The following is a 25,086-nucleotide window of genomic DNA, read 5'->3' on the forward strand; positions in this document are numbered from 1 at the left end:
ACACATGATTTGCATTTGGGCATGCTTGGGGCAGAAACCCAAGCCAACCAAGTTAACTGTACACTAGAGGTTTCAGAGTAAGCCCATGTTAGCGCAGCATCCATATTAGCCCTGACACACAGGCCAAGGGATGCTCCAAACAAAATGGGCGCTAGAACTTTAAAAAATAAATGCATCAGTACCGCAATGGCTGTCTTATTGGTGCACTGGGCTACTAATTCGGTAAAATGACTGCACCTCTAATGAAGGCAAAACTAAATTGCAGCTGCCAACAGCCTTCAGAGTTACACACTTGTAAGGTGATAGAATCAACATGGGACCTGAATGGAGTGCTTAAATGACACCCCTCTATAGTAGCCATATAGGCTACTATGACAGCATATCACAACAGGGTGCTGCAGTAGAAGTCCCTCGGATCACAAAAGTAAAATAAAATAACCAACAGAGCAGGCAAAAATAAAGTATACTTTTAGGGGTCCCACTAAGTGTCTTAAGGACCCAAAAAATTGATTTATGCCCGAACGCTCGCCTATACCAGAATTAAGGTGTACACTACTCCCGTTTGGGATAGGTCACATGGTGGAAGGTAAACTGATAACTGAAGGTCAAAATAATCTTTGGCAGTAATTTCTAATTTTATGATGCCAATGCCTTTTAGAGTACCATATGCTCAAAATGGCTGCTTCGAATAGATTGTCCTCTATAACGGTGCAGCAATAGGAGACGGACGCAGGAGTGGTGAATTGGTTGGCATAAACTTTTATTGAAAGTAAAGAGTTAGAGGCTAAGAGGGGGTTTCCCTGCCTAAACCAAATATACTAGTGTCCGAATCCATAGCAATAGGTGTCCAGAGCGTCAGCCTGCCTTCTGGCCGTGTGGTCCCCACATCCTGGATCGGCCTCAAATTCTCTCGGTTCTTGGGGTCCCGGTCAGCCTCCGTCTTCACTCCTGGTTCGTGCTGGCTCTTGTGGTTCCTCCAGGGAGGGCATGACACTTTGTCAAGTCTTTCTTTACTTTTAACACAGCTTCTTCCATTCAGCTCTTGTGAACCACTAGACTACACAAAGTGTTTCGTTTTCTCTGCCCCGCCTCCTCCCAGTACTGAGTGAGTCATGATGTTGCAACTCACTAGAGATCTTCCTTGCTCAGTAGCCTGTTTGCTGGACTACAAAAGTACATGCTATATGAGGGTAGGGGTGGAGAGGGAGGAAGTGAAGGAGAGGTTGGGTTATGGTAGGAAAGGAGTCTAGGGTCATGTGATTAGCGGGGATGCCGTGTTCTACTGATCTGGTCCCAAAGGGGGCTTCCCCTCCATGAGATTCACCCGCTAAGTACCACCCTGAGGGGGGACTATCGGGTAGCAGCATCACCTCCCTCGCCCCATGGTAAAGGGCTCCCTCTATGGAAGCACGGCTTCGAAACGGTTTACTCACCTCAGCGATTGTATTATATATTTTTTAACTGCATATTCGAGTTTACTCTACGATGTCTACCCCGAACACTGGTTTTAAAAGCTGTTCGGATTGCGATTCCAAGATGTCTATCACGGACCCTCATCGGATATGTGGGTACAGTCCATAAAGTTGATAACTGTGGCTCGTGTCAGTCTATATATCGGTGAAGGCCTTAAAAGAGAATAAGGGCAAACCCGTCCTGGTTAGGTCTTCTCCCAAATCCATTTTGACCACCCTGTTGAAGTTAAGTTCTTAGGAGGACAAGTTTGAGCAAGGTTTCTCCTCAACGGACTAAGAAGCACAGTAAGCATCCTTACAAGGAAGAGGCACCGTCGCTCACTATCGCCTTCCCCGGACTTCTCGTCCAATGGCAAACTGGTAAGCTTCTTGAGCAAAACGGCTTCTAAAGCTGAGTTTCAAAATTCAGAGTAATTGTTGGAGGTATTCACGAAGGCGGCAATACCAACCTCTTGGTTTGAGTCAAAGAAGACTTCTGACCCCATTGTGCCTCGACTGGGTGGTGTTGAAATCTTCTGTTCGTGCGCCCATGAGCCCAGACAGAAAAAGCTTGAAGGTTCCTCGAGTGCCATTAATGGACTGGACACCTTGGGTAAAATCAAAGTCGACTCCTCCTGCTCCATCGAAGGCTTCGATGTGTAGCTCCTCTACGTCGAAGTCTACATTGTCGAAGCCGTCAACATCTTCCAGCCAGTCTAGGGTTTATAAGCCACAGACGAAAAAAAAATGACCCATCTATGAAGAGGAGGAGAAACAGAACCCATTGTTTGGGCAGGACTATGTCATGCCTGGTGTCCCAGAGGAGTCAAGAATGAGGGACCTGGTTGATACTCTTAATGTTATGTGATCTTATAAAGCGCAACATACGCCCAAGGCATCTTGGCGCTAGGAGGAGCAGGTGAGGCAAAGCCAGATTAGAAGAGTCTTCAGGCACGCTTGAAGGGTAGATGGTTGGAGGTCGCACGAAGGGCCGAAGGCAGTTGGTTCCAGGCTTTAGCGGCTGCCACAGAAAAGGCATGACCGCCGGTTTGCACTCGTTTAACACGGGGAACCAAGAGAAGTAGGGCAGCCTGTGAGCGTAGGGGACAAGCAGGGACATAATGAATTTCTCCTGTAGATACTCTGCTCCCACCTTATAGAAGGCTTGGTGAACCAGACACATAGATTTAAACAGGATCCGTTGTTCAATCAGAGGCCAATGCAGTTGTTTCAGGAGTGGGGTCATATGAGTACGGGCCGGAGGATAGAGTATTGCTCGTACTGCTGCGTTCTGGAGCATTTGTATACAATTTAGCAAGTAGCGAGGTTGGCCATAGTACAGTGAGTTACAATAATCAGCTGTACTAAGAACCAGTGCTCCTACTACAGGGGCATGGAGATGATCAGGGATTAAGGGGAGAACCTTCCTCAGCGTACATAGTTTAAAATGGCCGGCTTTGCAGACTGTGCCCACCTGCACAGTCATCATAAGCAAAGATGAGAACTTGACCCCCAAGGCAAGGGAAATGGGCTGAGAGTGGTTTGGACACATCTCCAGAGGTGTAGTTTTGTTCTTCAGAAGGATCTGGGCATGCTGATGCTTTTGATAGGTCAGTGTTGTCAAAAGGCATTGAATACCTTGGCTGGAGTAGAGCTGCTGTGGAGTTTGAACAGGATGACTTAACGGACATCCTTGACCATGGTCCTGCAAAGGATCCCATCCTTCCGTTTCAAACAGCAGTGAGGAATAGAGTTGGATAATTAGAAAAAAACAGATTCTACCGCCACAGTGTAAAACTTTTTTTTACCCAAGAAGTACAGCCCCTCGTCTATAGATCCGGAATTTCTCTCAACACCCAGGTCCGGAGGGTTTGGTGGTGCAAGCATAAACCTCCAAGGGGGCTGCATATCCCACGATTCCACTGGACAGAAATAAGAAGATTGACGCCCTGGGGAAGAGAAGCGTTTTCAGCAGGGAGCCATGGCAGTTCATGCCACTCTTGCCCCGGCTTAAGTTTTCTCCCACTCTGTGGGAAGTAGTTGCAATGGCTTCTGAGCACAACCCGAGGGGGGAGGAGAGAGGGTGTCCTCAGTATAATACAGGATCACAAAGATGCTATCTGCCAGTCCCTGCTATCGTTTGACATAGCAGATTGTGTTAGTGCCTTCATGGCAGCAGGCTTTATTTAAAGGCGGTTCGCATGGCTGCGGAAGTATGGTTTAGAAAAGCTGCAGTCTTCAAAAGCTGCTGCTAAGTCTTTGAGTGCTGCAATTCTTCAACCTCTGCAGAGCCGCTCAACTTCTCAGGGTTGGAGGGGTCGGCCCTTTCGATTTTACTCCTCTATTGGAAAAGAGAACAGTTCTCTCAGAGTGGACAGAGGAGACCGCTTTGTGGTCCACAAGTACGCGGAGGCAGGATTGCTTGCCTCCCACAGCCTCACTGACTCCAAAACCACTTTGAGGCCTTAACTCACAGGAATGTGGTGGGAGACAGGTTATCTCAGCATCTGGAAGAGTGGCAAAGTATTACTTCTGATGCTTGGGCTCTGCAAACATTTGCTCATGGTTTCAGCCTTCCTTTTCTGAAAAGGCCTCTAGACTGTCCCGCAAGAGGCAGCCAGTCCTTGAAGGATCTAGATCCGCCCCTTTTACAGCAGAGTTTAATCCTATTACAGAAATGTTCAGTCGAATTTGTACCTGCGGTGGAAAGATATCAAGGCTGGTACTCTCCTTATTTTCTGATCTCCAAGGACGACTGAGGATTGCGACCCATCTTGGACTTTGAGTTCCTGAGGAAGGATAAGTTCAAGATGTTTACTCTTTCGCAGATCCTTTAGGCCCTTCAGCTCCAGGACTGGTTGGTGTCATTGGATCTCCACGATGCTTACTTCCATTTGTCCGTACATTGCAAGCACAGGAAGTACTTGAGATTCGCCATTGGCAGTTCTCACTATCCGTTTCTAGTTCCACCTTCGGGCTTCTCTCCGCCCCAACGGTCTTCACTAAGTTGATGGTTGTGGTGGCAGCGAATATAAGGAGGGGAGGGATTCACATCTACCCCTACCTGAACGATTGGCTGATAAGAGCCCGTTCACCCGAACAGGCTCTGGAACGTATCAACAGCACCTGCCACTCTCCACAAGCTGGGCTTCTCCCGCAATTTCAAGAAGTCCCAAATGACCTCTCCCCAAAAGCTTCAGTTTATTGGAGAGGTCCTGGACTCTGCAAAAAGCTTTGCCACCCGAGGTAAGGGCTTAACACATTTTGCAGATGATAAACAAATTTCAGCATGCCCAATGTCTACCGGCCTTCGATTTTCTGAGGTTGCTCAGCCTCATGGCATCCTGCATTTTACTGTTGCCAGAGGCCCGCCTTAGGATGAGGTCTCTCTGGTGCACCCTGAGATCAGTTTTCCGGCAGGATCACATACCTTATTCAGGTCCCGAGCAGGGTTGCACAGCATCTCCTGTGGTGGGACCTGCAAGGAGAACATGTTGAAGGGAGAACCTTTTTGACAACCTTGGCTGATAACTGTGGTTACGGATGCCTGCCCCATTGGTTTGGGGAGCACATGCCACCGATCTGACAATTGGCAGTCGATTGTCTGTTGGAGTCCAGACTACACATCAGCCTTTTAGTGCCAGAGGAAATCCGACTAGCGCTGATGGCCTTTCTGCTATCTGTACGGGGAAAGAAGTGTCCTTATAATGAGGGACAATACAGTGGCCATGCATTACCTCAACAAGAGAGGTGGTGTAGTGTCACTACCACTGTGCAGAGAAGCAGTGCATTTCTGGTTTTGGGCTCTGCAAGAAAGAATCTCTCCATCAGTCGTTCACCTAGGAGAACATGACGGCGGACGCTCTGAGCAGGCAGAACAGTCTCGCATGAGTGGAAGTTAACTCGGGAAGTCCTTCTAGAGATCTATACCATTTTGGAAGCCCCTCGGATGGATCTGATCACAACCAGTGTCAACCGGAAGTGCGACCAGTTCTCCAGGGAATTTCCCCAGAGAGGAACTATCGGAGACGCGTTCATAGTAGAATGCGAGTTTCCACTTCTGTTTGCATTTCCTCCAGTCCCTGTCATTCCTCATGTTCTCAGGAGGTTGGGAAAGTCCAGGAAGTCCATGATCCTGATTGCTCCATATTGGGCCAGGAGTATGTGGTACCCAGAACTTTTGGAAATGTCCATCTGTCCTCCATTTCATCTTCCTCAGAGAGACAATTTGCTGACTCAGGAAGGAGGTTGGCTGCTCCACCTAAAAATCAGAACTCTGAAAATGTACGCATGGTTTCTTAGAGGTTGCGATACATGGATTTGGACCTTTCTGCAAGACTTAATGGAGGTGTTGCTTTCGGCCAGAATGCCAGTGGCAAAAGCTCTATGCCACTGCTGTTGGACCAAGTTTTGCAGCTGGTGTAGAGATTAGGAAATTGATCCATTAACTTGTGACACACCATCAGTGTTATCATTTCTTATGCCTCTGACCCATCAGGGGCTTTGTTTCTACATATATCTGGTTAAGCTGTCCATTTTCAAGCCTTCCCAGGAACATGGCTCCGACTTCAAACTCCCTATTGTCTTCAGCTTCTGAAAGGGTTGAGTAATATCTCCCCCCCCGGTTCCCTTCGTTGCTCCAGTCGGGACCGCAATTTGGTCTTGAGCTTCCTGATGGGAGCTGCTTTCGAGCCTTATATTTGTGTCCTCTCAGGATGTTTTCTTTGAGAACAAGCTATGGTGTATTACACTGCTCCCGGGGTCGGAGAGCTTCAGGCTTTGTTGTCTAAGCCACCATTTACTGTTTTCCTGAAGGACAAGATAGTTCTGAGGGATCGCCCTTCTTTTCTACCAAAAGTGGTCTCAGAATTACTTTTGGCGCAAAAGATTGTTTTGCCTATTTTCTACCCACCTCCTTAACCTTCTAAGGAGGAGGAAAGTCTCCAAGTATTGGATCCCAAGAAAGCTTTTATATTAACAGACACTCTAAATAAGACATGATTTGCTTTTTGTGGGCTGTCTCGGATTATCCTGTGCATTTTCCGAATGTTAAAATCTGTCTGGAAAGAAGTTCCTGAAGGTCTGATGGCTCATTCCACTAGAGGGGTGGCTACTTTCTCAGCCCTCCAGAGAGGGGTACCAGTACAGGATATTTGTAGTGCTGAAACCTGGTCTTCGTTGCATACCTTCACAATGCATATTGCTTAGACTCTATCGGGTCAGGACGCCAAATTTGGGAAGCCTGTTCTACACAGCATAAATCAGAAATACATTCTACATTCCCACCTCCCGGAACATGCTGTTTTGGGAGTCTATCAAAGATGAGTAATATGTGGGAGGTCACAATCCATTCGAAGGGCAAATTACTTACCCCTGTTAATGTTCTTTCGACTAGATGTTCCTCCGAAGTATTCCTCCTCACCCTCCCAGCCTACCCCTCTATCATCTGGGAGAATTTCCATGATTTACACCACGTTCTCTGTTAATGCTCAGGTCTTTTTTATTTTCAAGACGACTGTGCTTGTGAGAGGAAAAACATGAACTGAGGCTACAGGCGCAGTGCCATTTACACTGACGCGGATGTCCTGGTCTGGAGCGGAAGGAGGCCATTGGGACATGAGATCAACGATGCATGGCACCCTCTGCGTTTTCCAAAGCTGCAAGCAGGATATCGGAGAATATCAAAGATTAGGAATATATGGGACCAACATCCAGTCAAAAGAACATTACCAGGGGAAGTAATATGTTCTTCCCATGGTACAAGATGTGGTCTTTGTGCCGTCTTCCTTCCCTTACAGACCAGAAAATGACCATATTTCCCTTTACTTTCACTTTGTCCGGCCATGCACTCTGTCAGTGCAATGGATCTCGACTAGCTCAGTTTCAGGGCTGTCTGTTTAAATGGTGCAGACCCTTGCTGTCTGAGGGTTGAGATCGTGCACAGCTTCAATGTTGCATAGAATGAAAGATCTGTAGCCATGCTTCTCCTTCATCCGAAGCCAGGAACCTTGGAGACATCTTTGACTCCTCTTTTCTTCCTCCCTCTCATTTAGGACCTTGCCAAGAAGGCCTACTTTGAACTCAACCTCCTCAAAGGAATTCTTGCTAGAAGCTCAATGTCTCAAGAGCTCTGGTTCTCGCTAGGCTAGACTACTGCAATAGCCTTTTCCTTAATCTACTTTCTCCTCCTCTACGACCCCTCCAGCTAATCCAGAATAGGGCTGCAAGACCTCATCTCTCCAGCCCTAAAATCTCTCCATTGGCTCCCGGTTGCTGCGAGGATCAAATTCAAATCCCTCTGCATCATCCATAAGGCTGTCTGGAGACTGGGACCACACTTTCTACAACTGGCTCTCACTAAATACTTATGTTTCTCCGGCACCAACTCTGTGTGTCAAACGCTTCGCTAAACAGTGTACTGGTGGACAATCGCTTTCCTCAGTAGGCTCCCTCCTATGGAACAGCCTCCCTCCTTCCTCTTCGTCTTGAGCCGGATCTCCTCAAACTCCAGATGCTCCTCAAGACCTTCCTTTTCACCTCCTCCTCTGCTAAACCCCACAGTTGCTGAGATTGGTGACCAGGGCCCTATTGCGTCGTCCTGTGTCCTGGCCTCCCACATCCAATCGCCTTCATCAGCCTCCGCCCGCTCCCAGCACTTGCCTTGGCACCCACTGGCCTATGCCACCACAGGCCTGCACTGCACTTAATCATTTATTGGCAGCTGACCACTCTCACCAAATCACTTAGCAGCTGTTCACTCCATAGAATTTCCCTTTGGTGCACTTAGCACTCACCCCCCTCTCCCATGTCTTCATCCTTTCTTTCTCTGCACTTGCACGTTCTGAATGCTCACAAGGACTAGTAGGTCTGCCTCTAGCTTTCATTGTTATATTTTCTTTCCCATGTTCCCTCCCCGATGCCCTGTGGGAGCTTTGAAACCCAATTTACTTGATGTATAAGCGCCTTATAAATGCATCTCACTGGGACCAAGAGTCTGAAGACGACACAAAGAATGGAGGACTGCAACTGCGGACAAGCATTGTCCAAACTATCTGCAGGGAACGTCCTGGACCGTATTTTTGTAGCAAGGGAAAACTTTCACCCACTGCCTCCCTCCCTAGTCTGATGGGCCTAACTAGTGTGTAGTCCTCCATAGCTGTCCTCTTACTCTGGATCTTTCAAGCATCGCTGGAACTTCCCAGGGTCTGGACCATCCTCTGAAATGGCACTACTGCTGCTCAGACAGTCTTGCCTGGAGGCTCACAACCCCCTCCGGCCCAGCACCTTGCAGATTCAAATCTCAGGATACTGTAATCTGATCCACAGCTGCTGCTTAGCGGTTATCCTCTGTGAAGAGGGGCCTTCCTGGAGCACACCATGCCTGAAGCGTACTGGAGTTGACCAGCATAGTGGGATTCAAAGCAGACTTACTTGGGTTGGTCTTGATAGAAACCAGATCAGCAGTAGACGGCCCTAAACCCGACACTGAAAGCACATATCCCCGGAGGAAAGGTGTGAGTAGTTGCCTTCAACAGCCCATAATTATCTGAGGGTTGTGTTTCTTCAACTTGGCGTTTGTGAGTTTAGACTGCATACTACTACTTCTGAAGCCCCCTCCCTCCTCCTGTTCCCATAGGGATTCAACAGGCCTAAAGTCCTAGGTCTATAACTAACTACCTTTACATGTCCCTGAGAGGTGGCATACCAATCTAGGAATTGTTCCCTGTCACCCCTCAGTACTTTGGTATTGGAAGATGCATTGTTCCTTTGTAAGGAATGCTTGTAACTGAAACTGCTGCATTACAAACTAAAGAACGTACCTATTGGCTTTGGCCACATTTTCCTTTGGGGGGGCTTTGGGACTTCCTTTGCCCTCTTTTTAGGTACTTAACTCTGAACTGGAATTCTGGTTACTGAACCTGTTAGGTAGGGAAGAACCTTTTTATAATTATAAGGTACATGGTATTAACTTTCCTTACCACTTTAGTTTGACTGATATTGCTTATGTTTTGCATTACACTTAATTTCCAACTGTGTAAGTGCATACGTAGTTTGTTTTAACAGTAACACAAGTGGTTGTGGGTACTAACAGACTGCGCCTCCTGATAAAACAAAAATTATTCAATGTTAAGCAGCTACGTCTCCATAACCCCAGCACACAGCCTGATTCTGGCACAACTTAATGAAGATAGAAGTGGTTGGCATAGGAGAAAATTTGCTTGCTTATTAATATTGTATTGAAGGTGTAATTTATATAGCACCTTTTCCCATTTGTATGGCCTCAAAGTACTTTGTGGTAGGTACGCCCTCAGGGACCGAAGTCCAGGTATGGGCCAATTCTCACAAAGGCTTAAAGTGCATGTGTGCATTTGGTCAAGATTAGGAATTGGGGGGGCTGGTTAGGCTCCAGTAAGCAACCCGAGAGGCCAGGCATATGGTTGGGTGCTGAGGGAGGTCCCAACAAAGCAATAGTGAAAGACTTGATATGTGACCAGCTAGACCAAAAATTGGCGTAGGTTGTCACTGTATTCTAATGGTAGAGGTGTTGAGGCAGTTCTCCAGAATTGAATCTTTCATAGATCTGCATGCTTGAATATTCCCTGTCAGACTGGGAATCCTCAATAATTTCACAATAAATGTATTTCTGAAGCTTGCGGAGCTGCTTAGATCACATGGTATGCATAGGCCGACATCTAGTGGTAGCCACGGAATATTACATTTTTTGTTTTCGAAACTCAAAGGTTGTCAGTAATACTGTCTGTAGTGTGACGTCTCCTGTACCCATGGTCCTCCACGCGTCTAGGTCCCTCAGATTGTTTTTTCCAACCATAAAAGTCGGACGCAAGTTGCAGAGTTCCTCCTTCTGGCTAACGCCATTACTTATACAAAGTTTAAGATTTAGACTTTCTTTCTGGCCTTTCGACGACCGTACACCACAAGATCTCCGGTGACTGCTTTCGAGGACAAGACCATTCGTCGACAACGGCTCCCGTCTTGACAAACTTTGTCTGCAACCTACCTAGGCCACAACAGGCCTCGGCCCTGCACAGTAGAGAGAGTGGGGGGGAGATCATAATTCATTTTTCCCACCAGGCTGCCATCTTTCCACACTATGGAAAACACACCATTTAAATATTGTCATTCCTATAACAGGAAGTTTCCCTGGAAGGATTCACACAAGGTGTGTAATCTCTGCTTTCCTAGGGATCATTCCTGCAGACTTTTTCAGCAAAAAGTTTAAAGGACCCGTAAACTAAACACTGGGCCCACTACGCCATGTAGGCCGAGGCCGCCCCGGACGCCTCCAGCGATGGAAGCATCGGCATCCTAAGTGACGCCGAGGGTGATCGGGACCCGATGGATTCCCGTGTGCGAGCCCCCGACTCCAACAGGCATGCCGCCAGTTCTGCTACAGAGAAGACACACTGTGACTCAAGCACTCTCACTGCATGCCACACTAAAAGCACACACCCCATGGCGGACAGTCAACCGATAAGCCACGCACAGTGTCGAAGGGAAGGTCCGAATAATCCCTGTCCTCTGGGCCATCGCGTTCACCACATGACGGGCCTCTGAAAACAGACTCGCAAGTCTGTTTCGACACTGCAAGCAAATCGGGTAAGTCCTAGGGTTCCGGCGAACATGCGTCGAAAAACGCGTCGACGACCCCTGATAAACATTCAAAAATGAGTCACCTCATTAAAAAACACATCTTAGACACTCCCCTGAAAGCAAATATGTCAAAAAACTTCAAATATTCGCCCTTATCCTCAAAATCACAGGTTTCAAGGGATAAAGAACACTTTTTTAGGGACACCCTCTCAGGGGCAATGCACCACAAACATCCCCCTGCTCCAGAGCCTTTGCCTGAACCTGCTCCCACAGTGTTACCAAGCTCCTCCCAATGGACTTTGATAGGGTTAAGAGGAGAATGTCTAGTTTTGTTAAGAACACCCCCCAGATCAACTTACCAACCTCAAGTGGGCCCCTCAAGGCGAGCAGCCCGACACCAAAAGATCCCACCTGGACGTAACACCACCTAGCACCTCTACCTATCAAGACGTGTCTGATGACCTATACTATTATGACACTACAGGTTTGCAAAACCCTGGCTCATTAGCAGACCAAGGGGACATGGAGGATACAGACCAATATATACATCATTCAATCTCCAGACCATATTGACCAACCAGTGGCTGATTTGCCTGTGGATAACCAGCTGCAGTATAATGTTTTTCTTTTAAAAGCTGCAGAACACTATAAAATCGATACCCAGGAGGCACAAGTCAATAAATAATTCGTAGAGGACGTCCCCAGGGATAAGCGATCTGCAGCACAGTTCATTCCACTTCTCCAATCTGTCCAAAGGCGCATTCATCATTCTTTACTTACCCCCAATCTAACAAGGGCAGTCAACCCTCGCATTGAGAAAATGTTTAGACCAGCCCCATCAGACCCATTGTACATCAGGGAGCAGCTAAAGCCCGACTCTCTAGTAGTGTACAGCCTAGGCAGGAAAGTAGCTTCCTTGACTGCTTACCAAGTGAGGATAGCCAACAACACTACACTACTAGCGAGTTATAATTGCCACAAGTGGGACGAGCTCTCACAATAGGTAGACTCGGCCCCGGAGCCCCTAAAGACACAGCTTTTACAAACAGTAGCTGAGGGTAAACAGGTGGCAGGCTGCATCCAACAGAACAATCTGGACGCAGCAGACAATGTAGTGCAGATTGTTGCTGAGCCATGCTTGGCCTGAATATGCCAATTGAGCCTAATGCCTTATTTGGTAAAGCGGTCAAGGACGCATTGTAAAGTGCTAAGGAGGAATATGACACCCTCGACTCCCTGGGACAATACACAAACAAACCCTTTGTGCAGAGCGGTGGTTTTAATACACACCGTTTTAGAGGACAAAACTCCCAGCGGTCCTCCAACTACAACCAAGGCGGGCAGAATTAATCCTGGGGTTCCTCGCAGGGGCAGTCCTCCCACCAACATTTTCAAAGGGACCACAGAAGGTCCAGAAGTAGAGGCAGATCCTCTTCCTCGTCCTGAGGAGGCTCTACCCCACCAAAGCAATGACCACCCGCTACAGGTCCCCTCCCAGGCCTCTCCAGTAGGAGGTCACATTTCTCATTTTACCCACGCATGGGAGGGGATCACATCAGACAAGTGGGTACTTTCCACCATGGCGAGAGGCTAATGCATAGAACTCATAGAAACCCCACCCAACCACCCGCCAAGGCAAAGACAAACGAGGCAGGAGTAACATCGCACGCTGCTGGAAGAAGTCGAAGCACTGCTGCTAAAGGACGCCATAGAAAATGTCCCGGCAAACCAGGTTAACAAGGGTATCTATTCAATGTATTTCCTTGTGCCAAAGAAAGACTTGACAATGCGCCCTGTCCTACACCCTCAAACACTTATGTCAAGCCTCTGAAATTTGGCATGTCAACACTACAAGAAGTAATCCCACTGCTGAAACAGGGGGACTACATGGCAACCTTGGACATGAAAGATGCACACTTTCATATTTCGATGTTCCCAGCGCACAGAAAATACCTGTGCTTCAAAATACCAAATCAACGCTACCAATTCAAGGTGCTACCTTTCCATTTTTAGAAGAAGGACTAACTTGATCTTTGGTGGTTTTCTTCAGAGTTGGTGCCAGATGTGTGGAACATTTTTTCCCCACTGTATTTCCTTCTACTTTTTGTTTTTCAATTCTGCTACATTGCCACCCTTATTTTGGTGTCTGCTTCCCTTCTCTTTTTTCCAGGGCGAAAGTGATTTTTCTAACGTTTTTCCTGTGGCTGACATTTTGCAGTCTCCAACTGCGCGCACTAGTGATTTGGGCCGGATCACAGATGGGGCTCTGTCACTGTGCAGTGTGGGTATAAGGACACTCGCTTGTGGGATTTGCACAAAATAACCTTTATTCAACTGTCCCAATGCAACTCCAGGGCTAGATAGTAATAAGACCCTGGGATTATGGCGCTGTAGCATGAAAAGGGCAGTGGCCCGTGCTGGTCCCCTCTTGGTCTTCAACCAACTCTTGCTTCTTCTGCAGGTAGGGGCCAGAGGAAGAAGGAAAACACAAGTCCCCAATGTCGCCCTCTCTCTCTCTCGCTGCTCCTTCAGGTGATAGACTGCCCCACGTCGCGGGTCCACTGTGAGGGTCGGACGTGCAACCGAAATTGACTCCTCAGTACTATGCTGCAGACCACCCCCTCTGCCGGGTTTGTGATTTCCGGCGCACAGTGGCATAATGAACCGGCACCTCTCTTCTCTGTCTCAGCCCCAATGTGGGCTAATCAACAGAGCCGCCGAGGCGCAATGAAAACCTCTCCTCAGTAAGCCCACACAAAGCCCTTGGCTTCCTCCTCATCTTCCTATCAAAACAAAAGAAAATGACCCATCAGACCCTCTTTCCTCCCTGATTCCCCACTGTGTCTACCATTGGTCATTCCCTTTGTCTCTCCTTCAGCCAGCTTCCCACCCTTTTATTGCTGTGGTGCTCTGTGCTGCCTTCGTCCTGTTAGTGTCTTACTCGCTCTCCTTCCTTTTTTCGGGACCTCTCCCCTGAGTGGATGCTCCTGGCGGCTTCTTTTTTATTTTATTTTTTTATTAAGATTTATAAAGCGTGCAACAGCCCTGAGGCTTCTCCCTTTTTGCTTCTTCACAGGCTCCTTTTTGATTTTCATTTTCTTTTCTCATGGTTTTCAGTAGTCTTCCTCCGAGTGACCCGAGTCAGTGGGAAAATGACACTTCCTCAGATTTCATTGAGCAGTATTGTAAGATGAGACTGCTTTTATTTCTTATGTCTTCTTGAGCCAGCAACCTCTTCTGGGATACAACTCAGCACTTGGATGAACCTCCAATACACTTTGGTTAATTAGGGCAATATAACTTATTGAGCAAATTAACCAAAGAATCTCCACTCAGACTTAATTCGTTGTGCCACAGCAGAGGGTTGATTGGTTGGTCAGTCACTGTGTCACTAGGACACAGTTAATTCCTTCCTGTTCTCCACCATGTGTGATGCAGGTAAAATTGGTTGACTACAAAATGGCTGATGATCTGTCATGAAGATGGGCATTTTTGGCCATTGCCTTCTGCTGCTGCAAGATGTCTAGTGGATACAGTTGTTTGGTTGGGGAAGGACTTAATTTCCCCTCTTGTATAAATGGATGACCATCTAATCTCACTCAATCCAACCTTTTCACTTCCACCTGGGTTTTCACAGTATGTGGGCCCTTGGTTGGTGCCACCTTCTTGACAACCAGTTTTAGTGAGTTCCTGGACCGCCTGTAGCCCTGAAATGGTCCGTAGAAGACAGGTTTTTCTATATGCTTCAAAGCCTGATGCACTAGAGTCCCATGGACACATATTAAGACTTGATTAAGGAGATTACTGTTGCACCTGTTCCGCCAATGGCTTTAGTTGTGCTTCAATTTAAAGGCACCTCCCAAATTACATCTCAGCTGGCTCCTCAATCCGAGACCTTGCCTTAGCCTCTTATGCCTCCACCAATGGTAACAGAGTCCAAGGTCCCCAACCCCGCTATCTCTGCAGATTGATACTGATGAGGGTCCGCCTATCGTACCTGAGAGGACGATGCAAATGAGGATTCCTCATCATTGGCTAAAGCAGTCCATGAGAGTCACAGGGCTAATGGACTGTCTGGAAATTCTTCCAGATGCTCTGCAATTACAAATTGCAGTCTTGTTTTTTAAGTCATCTGAGGCAACTGGTGTTCCTCTCTTGAGGGATGTTCTGGCTGAAGCTGTGAGGGAGTAGGCTAAGTCTCATTCCACTCAAGTAATATGATTAAAGTGTGATTCTGTCCTGTGTCTACAGAGAGGTTCTCGCCACTATATTCAATTTAGTTTCTGTTGTGGCAGCTTCTACTCTAGCTGCTTTTTCCTCTATGGTCCCCTATAGAGGATATGGCACTTGTTGTATTAGGAAAAACAATGCATCTTGATTTGAACATTTACCTCAGTGTAACTCTGGTACTTTGCTAGTAGCAGCAAATCAAAAGGTTTAGCTGGCTGACTACAAAAAAGCCTCCTTAAGGATAAGCTGGAACAGTTCAGTGCAGGCCTTGGTGATGCAAAGGTTATTGCACAGGGCATCTTCTGATCAGCCCATCATGTAGACACTGTGGAACATGGCAAGGTCCTGGGCACTGATTTACGGTGACAGTGATGGCTTCACCCTACTGTCATGATTCCTGCTCCTCATGTCCCCATCCCTCGAAGATGTCAGGCTGGAGCCAGGCCCCAATCAACTACATGGACCTCGAGGGCCTCTCCATCCCTCCAAAGACCCACTTGGAGCCAGACTTGGCGCTTGTGGCACCAGACTCACTCCCATAGGATAACATTGGGGAATTGGACGTAGTGAATTGATGGGGACAAGATGGATGCCCCCACATATTTCGGTTCCCAGAACTGCATGTGCAGTCTAGTCTTTTGGGTGTGGTTCAGCCCAGAGAGACTTGGGATACTCAGACTATTTCAGCCATGCTTTTCTGCACCTGCAGCGTGACACTCGCCGTGTTCGGATCGGTCTCCAGTAGGCCTGCATCTTTCTTCTGTGCTCATTGCTCAACTCCTACAAGAACACCGTTGGGAACAGCCTTACCTTGCGGCGCTTCTGACCATCATTCATCGCTCCTTCTGTTCTGCGGGCATCTTCAGCGGTGTCATTCCCATCCCGGCACGCCGCTTCCTAAGAAAACTGGAAAAGAACAGAAAAAAGGCATTAGTAAGCATTCAGCAAATCTTCGCTTCAAACGCTTACCTGAATCCAGGCGCTCTGGGGGAACTCTGTCTTCGGAACTTCTCATCCATCTGCAAGAAGGAAAAGACACTCCAGGTTAGCGTGAAAACATCTAGAGGCGCCGCATACCGCGCTTACTCACCGCATTTCTTCTTCATAACCGGCATCCATGCTGAAAATGTCACAGCACCTAAAAGACACAGAAAAAGAACTCCGTTCAATACAAATACGAAAGGGGCGCCTCGTGCTCTCTCATCTTCAGCGCTGCTCATCTCAGCAGCATGTCGCCATCCCCGGACATCGACCATCATCTAAAGAAGGAAAGGAACGAAGTTAGAGAACTGTTCAAACTCATTATACTTACTTGTCGGACTCTTACCAGTGAAGTAACTAGGCAGCAACGAGCCCGCATCAATCAAAGCGCCCCTGCGCTGAAAGCAGGACGGAGAGCATACTTTCCAAGAAAACAAGGTGAGCTGTGGATCAAAGGGAAGGGTTGGACCCCAGGGAAGAAGGGGTTCAAGCACACAGAGACAATAGGGAGTTAAACTCTACCAATCCTGTGTTTCAGGCCCACTCTCCAGTCGAGTAGACTCCAGGGAAGGGTTCGAGGTTGTAAGAGGTAAGAACAGGCTGAGCGACGTCCCCGTGGATACCAGGTGAGCGTTACACCTACAAAGCTTACCTAGAAGTTGCACAAAAATGTACTTTACCTCCATTTTGATGGAGTGGGTGTATTTCACGTTTTCATGGGTGAGGAGCTCAAGCTCACTTACAGCAAAGTCATTGTCTGTGTTTACTAAACCTCGTTCGAAGCCCTTGTAAAAACTTCAGATCTTTCCGCGATTCAGGAGGGTTTTTAGATATGTGGATCACCAATCCAGACAGCAATGATTGATGCCCCACTCGTCCATGAAAGAAACACTGGCTAGGGACAAGGATTACTCGAACCCCACACTCTTGTAAGTTTGCCATAGATCCCAACAATTTCCTGCAGGTGCTTAATTTTCCAGGGTCTCTGCAGCGAAGCAGACCTTTTGAGCCATCTTTCATCTAAACACAAGTGTGTGAACCCCACATAATAGTAGGTACTGTCATACTTGTTTCACCTTTGGACCATTCATAGGTGGAATTGTTTATTCGTCTCAACTAACGGTCTCTTCTGTTCATTTCCAAAGAGAGCAAGACAAGAATCTGTGGTCTGTGGCGGATGCCTTCAACATGTCATGGGAATTGTTGCCTTCTTGAAAGTTCCAACGATATTAGATTGCTCTCTTTCTAGTAGCTCCATTTAAGGCCAGAGAGGTACAGCTCATGCCCCCGATCCTGCAAGCTAGACCGTGAGGAGAGATTCTGGCATGGTAATGTGAACCAAGAAGGAACCCACTATGGCTGTGAGTGCACCACAGGGATTAATGTTGGCAGTATTGGAAATATTTTTAGAGAGCAAAATTGAATGGTATGCTGCTTATTTGTGGGGCTGGTCAGTCCTGATGTATGTCTGCATTGTGATGAGCCTTTTTTAGGACTTTTGGCAAATAAAAATATTGCTTGAAATTCCACTCTGGCAAGATGTCTAGAATCTCTCCACAGGGATTTTGGGAACCGGAGTGTCCTGAAGTTGAATGTTGTAGCCAGTGTTAAGGTAAAAAAAGAAAAGGTACTACAATTCTTTCTAAAACTACACACCAGGTAACTCAGTAAAAAAAGACATACCTCTCCATTATCGAGGACGGTCCACCCACAGGGTAGTCATAGTAACACAAGAGGTATAATGCCACATATAGATCAGTTACCAGAAGAGAATCAATCCTACTACTAAACTACACCAGTCCCTCAAGAAGAACTTAGCTGTCCCTTTGTGCCAGATGCTATACCTAAGTCAAGGTGGTGAGCCGCCTGTGTAATAGAAATAACCGAGAAGAGGGTCACAAGCTCTAAACACAACTAAAAACTCTTGATAAAAGCTAATGAACGGCAGAATGAAACTTAAAAGTTAACATTCAGGAGGCTTAACTGGTTGGGTTCATAAGTAACAAGGAAGCAGTTTTTCTAACACCAAAATGCCAAAGACTACCCATGTCATAAAGGGGCCACACCACCACCAGGATGACCCATAGTGTCGGGGCATAGGATCAATTTTGGAACCACTTTCCCAATATGTGGATTGATTTTGCTAAAAAGGCTATCCCTAACATATGTTTGTACGTGAAGGATTTAACAGCAGTGCTGAACCTATTGAGGATGAATAATTTGAATCCGGAAAATGTTTTTTTGGTGACCCTGGACATTGAATCTCTGTACAGTAAAATCCCACAGGAGGCCACTTTATTGGCCACACAGAGATGCCTACAACAAATATTGAGGTATCTCCCTGCCTCATTCTACAGTTGGTAGAGATAGCCCTTGGTAAAAATGTATTCGGCTACCAGGACTGGCTGTATGACCAAATCTCGGGCATAGCAATGGGGGCAATCTTTGCCCACAGCCTAGCCAACATTTACGTGAATGAATTTGAAGAAGCATACATTTATCCATCTATGAACCACTTTTTGGAGCAGATTGGAGTATGGCATCAGTATATATATTTTTTTCCCCATTTTTCAGGGCACTTTAGAAGAAATGCTGCAATTTTTCATTTGGATCAATGAGCAGAATCTTATTTCTAAAGTTCACATACCAGTACATTAAGGATGAGATTGATTTTGTTGACATCAAGATTAAAGCCATTTGCTCAACATCTCGATCTATAGAAAACCCACAGACCGCAAGTCATTGCTCCATTATAATAGCTACCAACCTTGGGCCTTACAAGATGACCTCCCTTTTGGGCAGTTTTTGCGCTTCAGGCGAACATGCTCAGAAGTGAATGAATACAGAGAGCAAGCTCAGGCACTAATCGGCGGATCGAGCAAAGAGGCTATCTGCTGAAGTTGGCATAAAGAGCAGCCAAGAGAGCCTGCAATATCCCTAGCGATATTACTCTGGAACAGACACCGAAGGACAAAGGTGATGAAACCATTAGAACAGTGTTTCGCGATTTGCACCTTTTTGGAAGTATAAAGAGAGAGATCCTACGGTTGGGGCCAATACTGAATACCGGCAACATGGTTTTACTGAAACCACGCTTTGCAATCAAGCGAAGGCAAGTTATTGGGGACAGATTTGTACACACAGCAGATCTGGAACATCCGGAGTCGTCCACTCAAAGAATTGTGGTGTGTGAGAGGCTTGACCAGGCATACCCCCGGGCAGCTCCTGCGCCGCATGTCCAAAAACCAAAAGCACTTAAACGTTGGACCAAGGGTGGAAAACCTTCTGGGTCCAAAACGTCTTTGTAAACTGTAACTCTACATGATCATATGCCCAGGCCAGCTACGGTATATGGGAATGACAACAAGGTCAGTAAAGAAAAGGATCTCTGAGCATAAATCCTGTATCGGGATGAGAAAAATCACTGCCTCACATCTTAGCCACTTTTTGGAGGCTAATCATACAGCGGACACATATTACGATGGACCATTTTGGAGAAACCCAAGACCCCCTGGAGAGGGGGCAATTATGCATCCGTCTTGCTTTAGTTGGAACAAGATTTTCCATTTAACAACGGATACCCTTGGGTTGAATGAGCATATCCATTTTGGACAGAACAGACAATTATATGAGCGAGGGTAAACGACTGTAAAGTGGAACTCTGAGAGGAAAGAGTCTGGATATCTTTGATGGAGGCTGATGCTTGACCAGCAGTAAATTGGGCTTTAGTGGAGACAGAACCCTTTAAACATGGCTCCTTCGCGCTTACAAGTGGCAGCGTATGTGCCATTCTAGTATTTGGCCTCCAAGGACCAAATGTGTTCACGTCAGCATTAGTTGTGAAAGGAGTTTCTACTCTGAGGTTGCATGGCGACTTGGATACCGCATGGAGGAGGAATTGTGCTTCTGTGATCAGGACCCAGTACGTAATAGAATTTTAACAACTTTGTTACACCAAATGAGGTGGCGCATTAGCTGCGCATTGTTCATGACACACAGGCATTGGCTACAGAAGAGCGCACAGGGAGCAGACAGTGCAAGTTATTTCAGGGGTCGATCCCTGCAATGGGGACCCTCATGTGCACCGGCAAGGCAGTATCCGTAGTTTATAGGCGTTATGAGCAATTTACAGGATTGGAACAGGGAGAAGGTGCAGTGTGCCTTTGCCTTTCCCTTGCATAGACGCAAGTTGACCTTAGTAGAGTGCCTCATCCCAGAGAGATAAGAAGGTATGTTAATAAGAAGATGGGTGTATTACGAAAGATGCTTTAGTGTGACTATAGTGGCTATCTGAATGAATAATCGGTATCCTAATGGTGCACATACATTTTCTAGATAATTGATGGGTCTCTTTCAGTCACCTATGGCAGACTTTCCGTGGCAAGTGAATTCATCTACATGCCACCCAGTGAAGAGGAAATCATCGCAGTGCAGGCCTATGCAGGAATTTTGGGCTGGACATGGTCTGATTTGAAGGCGTACATGTGTTTTTGTAAATGAGTGTTAAAAAGTGGCTTTAATAGTAGAACCAGTGAAGGGCTTAATCGTAAGTTTCTGGGTTGTGTGTTTGGTTCCCTTTAGGTCTATGGACTGAAGCAGGTGGCAGCTATTAATTCCCTGCAGAACCCCAAGAATCATAAGAGTGGTGTGAGATGACGTGAAATCGATCTCTGTTTATGAGGTCCTGAAGAAGGGGACCTAAAGTAATTTGCAGGTTTACTGAGACTGATCTACCAGCCAATATCCTTAGTTAACTCATTGGATACATAGTTAGACTTGGTAAGCCTTTGGGAATGTCATGAATGAAGGGTAGTTCCCATCTGTGTTTAAGTAGAAAGTGTTGTACACACTCGGGAAGAGGGAGAATGAAGTAGCAAAAACATCCCAGCCTAAATATGGACCCTTTTAAGTTTCATTGTGTTGTTGATTCTTTATTTTTTATCACGTTTTTATTTGAGTTTAGCGATGGGTACCCTCTTCCCGGCTAAGTTCTTCTTGATGGACTGCAATTCTTCCTACCACGATGTTTACTGCATGTTCAAGGAGTGATTAAATGTATGTCCTGATACAGAAATCTGACTGACGATTCTTCTTTTGTTCAAAATGTTTTTTAAATGCAAGTTTCCTTTTGACTCTTGACTGAAATATTTAGTACACAGGTATTCATTTCTTGTGGTTGTCTTTTACAGGCAGAAATTACCGTCCAAGAGTAACGTGTACGACAACCAAGGACTGCTGCTTTTCAACGGAATGGATCTTTGTGACTGTCTTGATGAGGATTGTTTGGGCTGCTTCTACGCTTGTCCCAACTGTGGTTCAAACAAGTGTGGGGCTGAATGTCGGTGTGATCGCAAATGGATATATGAACAAATTGAAATTGAAGGAGGAGAAATAATTCGTAATAAACATGTGGGTTAATTGAAAAGAACATATATATCCATTGCTTATTTATTTGTAGTGTGTGATTTGTTCATTGAAAGGAAAGTGGGTTACATTGGTGTAAATCATACAAAATCCTTTGGTTTTCATCATGGAACTTTTTCCTTAACAAAAAAAGGGAAGCCTGAGGTGACTCTTGCACAGCTCATAATTTATCCAGATCCAATTTTCTAGAACTTGAGCTCTGTGCTAGAGTTGGTGTATTGTTGTATTTGCGTGTCACATGTTTCCAGGAAAACCATTGTTTGAGAAATTACCAATCAAGTAAAGTTAGTTATCTATGGTTCTCTCTGATAACATGCAAACAATTGGGATTATCGGAATGTGAAAATAAGTTTGAGTCGCTAAACATTGGCTCCCACAGCAGCTTTTGTGTGTTCACTTATCTATCAGGGGAAACATAGTGGCTCTTTATTGAAGGAGATTGCTGTGCGATTAAAGCATTTTTCAGTTTCATATGGCTGTTGAAGGATTTATACTAACACTATAATAAATATTTTTTTACAAAATATCAGTGTGCGCATCCTCGAAATGAGCCATTTGCAACTTTTTATCCAGAGGTATTTATTTTCCACAACTTGTAGTTTATAAATTTGACAGAACATTTAAGAAACTTCGTAAAGCTCCCTGAAAATGTATGGAATGCCTTTTTGAATGTGTGCACTATTTAGAGGTGACCTACCACCTTGTTGTGAGACATTCATACTTCTGTGACAACTAGATGGTTTTTTAAAACTTGTTTTTCGACATATTTTACAACTTGAGTGGTACAGAAACCTGCACAACCTTCCTATACTTTGTGCGCATGACCTAATGCTTCATTTATGTGTGCATTATTGTACATCGTCCTCTCTTCCACACAGGAAAGTGGGTTATTCATAGGCCTATTGTCTGAGCAAAGCAACACATTACTTCATATGTTGGGCTTTGTTCCGTTTGTTGAATGTGGCAGTTTTCCGTTGATCATGTTTTTGATTTCCACTACAACTCTCTCTCCTGGCTATGTGTTTAGAACCTAACTTGGTTTACTCAATAGAGTAAGATAAAAATATATACTTGTGCACATGATTACTTGAGTTTCTTGCATTAGCCACCACATATGCTTAACTATGCAGACCTACTGGTATTCGTTTTCTATACCTATTCAGTGTTATATGACTCAGCTACATTTCTGTTAACTAAAAATGATGTAAACCAAAATTACGTTCAGATGCCTGATTCATTCGATAATTTTACGGCGATGTTATTTACATCTAGAGTTTTCTGGGAAATATGTTTAAAGTGTGCACCTGAAAAAATACATGTCTCAAAATCTATATTGCAAATGAAATGGGGAATCCTAATTTTATGTAAAATAATTGAGTTCTAATAATGTAATATTTTATATGGCCACTATCGCTCCCCAGTTCTGTAAACATGTTTTTGTGTATGTATGTACATATATATATATATATATTACCATTTTATAACCCCATTTAAAAATCCCAAACTTCTTTTTCTGTTATGGAATGATTTTCCAAATACTTTACTGCATTCTGTGTAATGATTGCGATCTGTAATAGCAATTGAAACCAAATCTGGCATCGCTGAACATACTGTTTCCTACCAACTTTTAAAAGTGAATTTGCAAGCCTGTCCACTGCCGTGCTTTGGATGGCATTATGTTTTTTCAATAAAGTTTTGAAACAAATTGACTGAAGTGAGTGTTGATTTACCAAGACCTGATCCATTCTTTTAAAAAAAAGTTTAGATAGATAGCGTTGGCTCTATACCAGCGCTTATGCAGCTGCAGTATGTAAAGGGAACCCTTGTGTCAATCAGCAGTTCTGTGATGCAGAAAAAGTGCAGTGTGGTGTAAAGAGTAGTGTAAGTTTGGGCAAGTTATTAAATGTTCATGTTCCTCTTGCTTTATCGTTCTACTTATGTTTGTTTACAGAATTGTGCACTACATTGCGATAAAGAATCAAATCATGAGTCTCCTGATCTATAACATTTGCCTGCTCTGAGCTGCATAGAATCTTTCATTAGGCCATGGCATCTTAACCTAAGCAGAGTTTACTTGTGTGCCAGCTTGAAATGCTAGGTCTCTCCTGACAATGTTCTTTAGCATTGCATCTTTCATGTTTGTTTATAGTGCGCGCCGGACCCAAGGGTATCAGAGCGCAAGGCATAAGAATACGTTCAGCTTGGTTACAAAGGTACAAGATATGGATTCACATGCTTGTTAGATTATTCCCCATCCTTAGGCTGGGAATTATTGTTTCAAAACCAGAAACTGCATTCTCTTTAGTGTTCCCTGTGTTGTTTTGGGTCATTTACCCATGAGCCAATAGAAGGTGCTTCCTTAAGCTCCACCCCTGAAGGCAACCTTCAGATTCTTTCTCTAATAAGACACTCAAGGATAGACACGAGGAGACTTTTGGCATGTCTGAATGAAGGCATTTTTGCCTCAGACTCTGCTTCAGTGAGGAGGTGTGCTTTACTATGTCTTTTCAGGTTTTCAGAGCGCACTCACTCTTCCAAGAGGTCTAGATCCCATAAGGAAAGTTCCTGTGGGAAAAGGGTGAAGAAAGACGATTCCACCCATACTCTGCCAGGCTCCGATAGGCCTGCCATGCCTAATAAAGCAACCTCATTGCATGAACAGTCCACCTTGTCAACTAGATGGACTACGCGGTCTATAAAGCCCTTGACAGCAAGCACATCCTCGAGCCACATCACTTCTAAAGCGGCTACTACCACATCCGCAAAGCTTAAACTACTCAGTCAGTGTCTTCCTCGTCGATAACCACGAGGGTGAACAGTACAAGCCTCTTCTATCAACTATCTAGTTGAAGATCATCACAGAAATCCTTGGCTATGTTCACTTTTCTATGGGCATTTGCTTACATTGGTGCATCCATCAGTCCCTGCACTGCCCAAGTCACCCAAAAAGCCTACACAGCCCCTGTTCACGTGGCAGCCATAAATCCTGCGCATGTCAGTGGCTCCCAATATTCCTCCCGAGGACATCATGGAGCACACTATTGAAACCAGTTGGCCTAGAAGGGGGTATTTTGTCGAAGAAGAGGAGTTTTCTGGCTTGCCTCCAGCCCTTCCTTCCACTAGTGCTTCCAACGCCAGCACCGCCTCTGATGGACTTGCCAGGCCCCTCACAACCATTACCTTAAGCTCATTACCTATCTATGGACATTTTATCCACCCTTCTGGCCCTTGTGCCAGAACTCAAGAGGTGAGTCCCCACATATTCCACCTCTGCTGGACCCAATGCCTGCTATGCCATCCTTCCTGGCTTTGAAGCCCACAACGCCATCAGTGCCTGCCTCCACCGGAGGAACAGCATCATCAAGACTCCTCAGACACCGATTCACAC

General features: G+C 45.7%; 1 protein-coding gene across 5 annotated transcripts in view; it reads left to right on the forward strand.

Annotated features, from left to right (window-relative positions):
* ARL14EP (ARF like GTPase 14 effector protein) overlaps positions 1-23,403 on the forward strand; it is a 153,150-nt gene extending 129,747 nt beyond the window's left edge. For all 5 annotated transcript variants that reach the window (XM_069623531.1, XM_069623533.1, XM_069623530.1 and 2 more), the window contains one exon: positions 21,464-23,403. In XM_069623531.1, the coding sequence (XP_069479632.1) occupies positions 21,464-21,692 (229 nt within the window). In that variant the 3' untranslated portion in view covers positions 21,693-23,403. The remainder of the gene's footprint in view (positions 1-21,463) is intronic.
* Positions 23,404-25,086: the final 1,683 nt, after the last annotated feature.

The sequence above is a fragment of the Ambystoma mexicanum genome, chromosome 11, assembly GCF_040938575.1.
Source record: "Ambystoma mexicanum isolate Mex_15411 chromosome 11, UKY_AmexF1_1, whole genome shotgun sequence".
Classification (NCBI taxonomy): Eukaryota; Metazoa; Chordata; class Amphibia; order Caudata; family Ambystomatidae; genus Ambystoma; species Ambystoma mexicanum.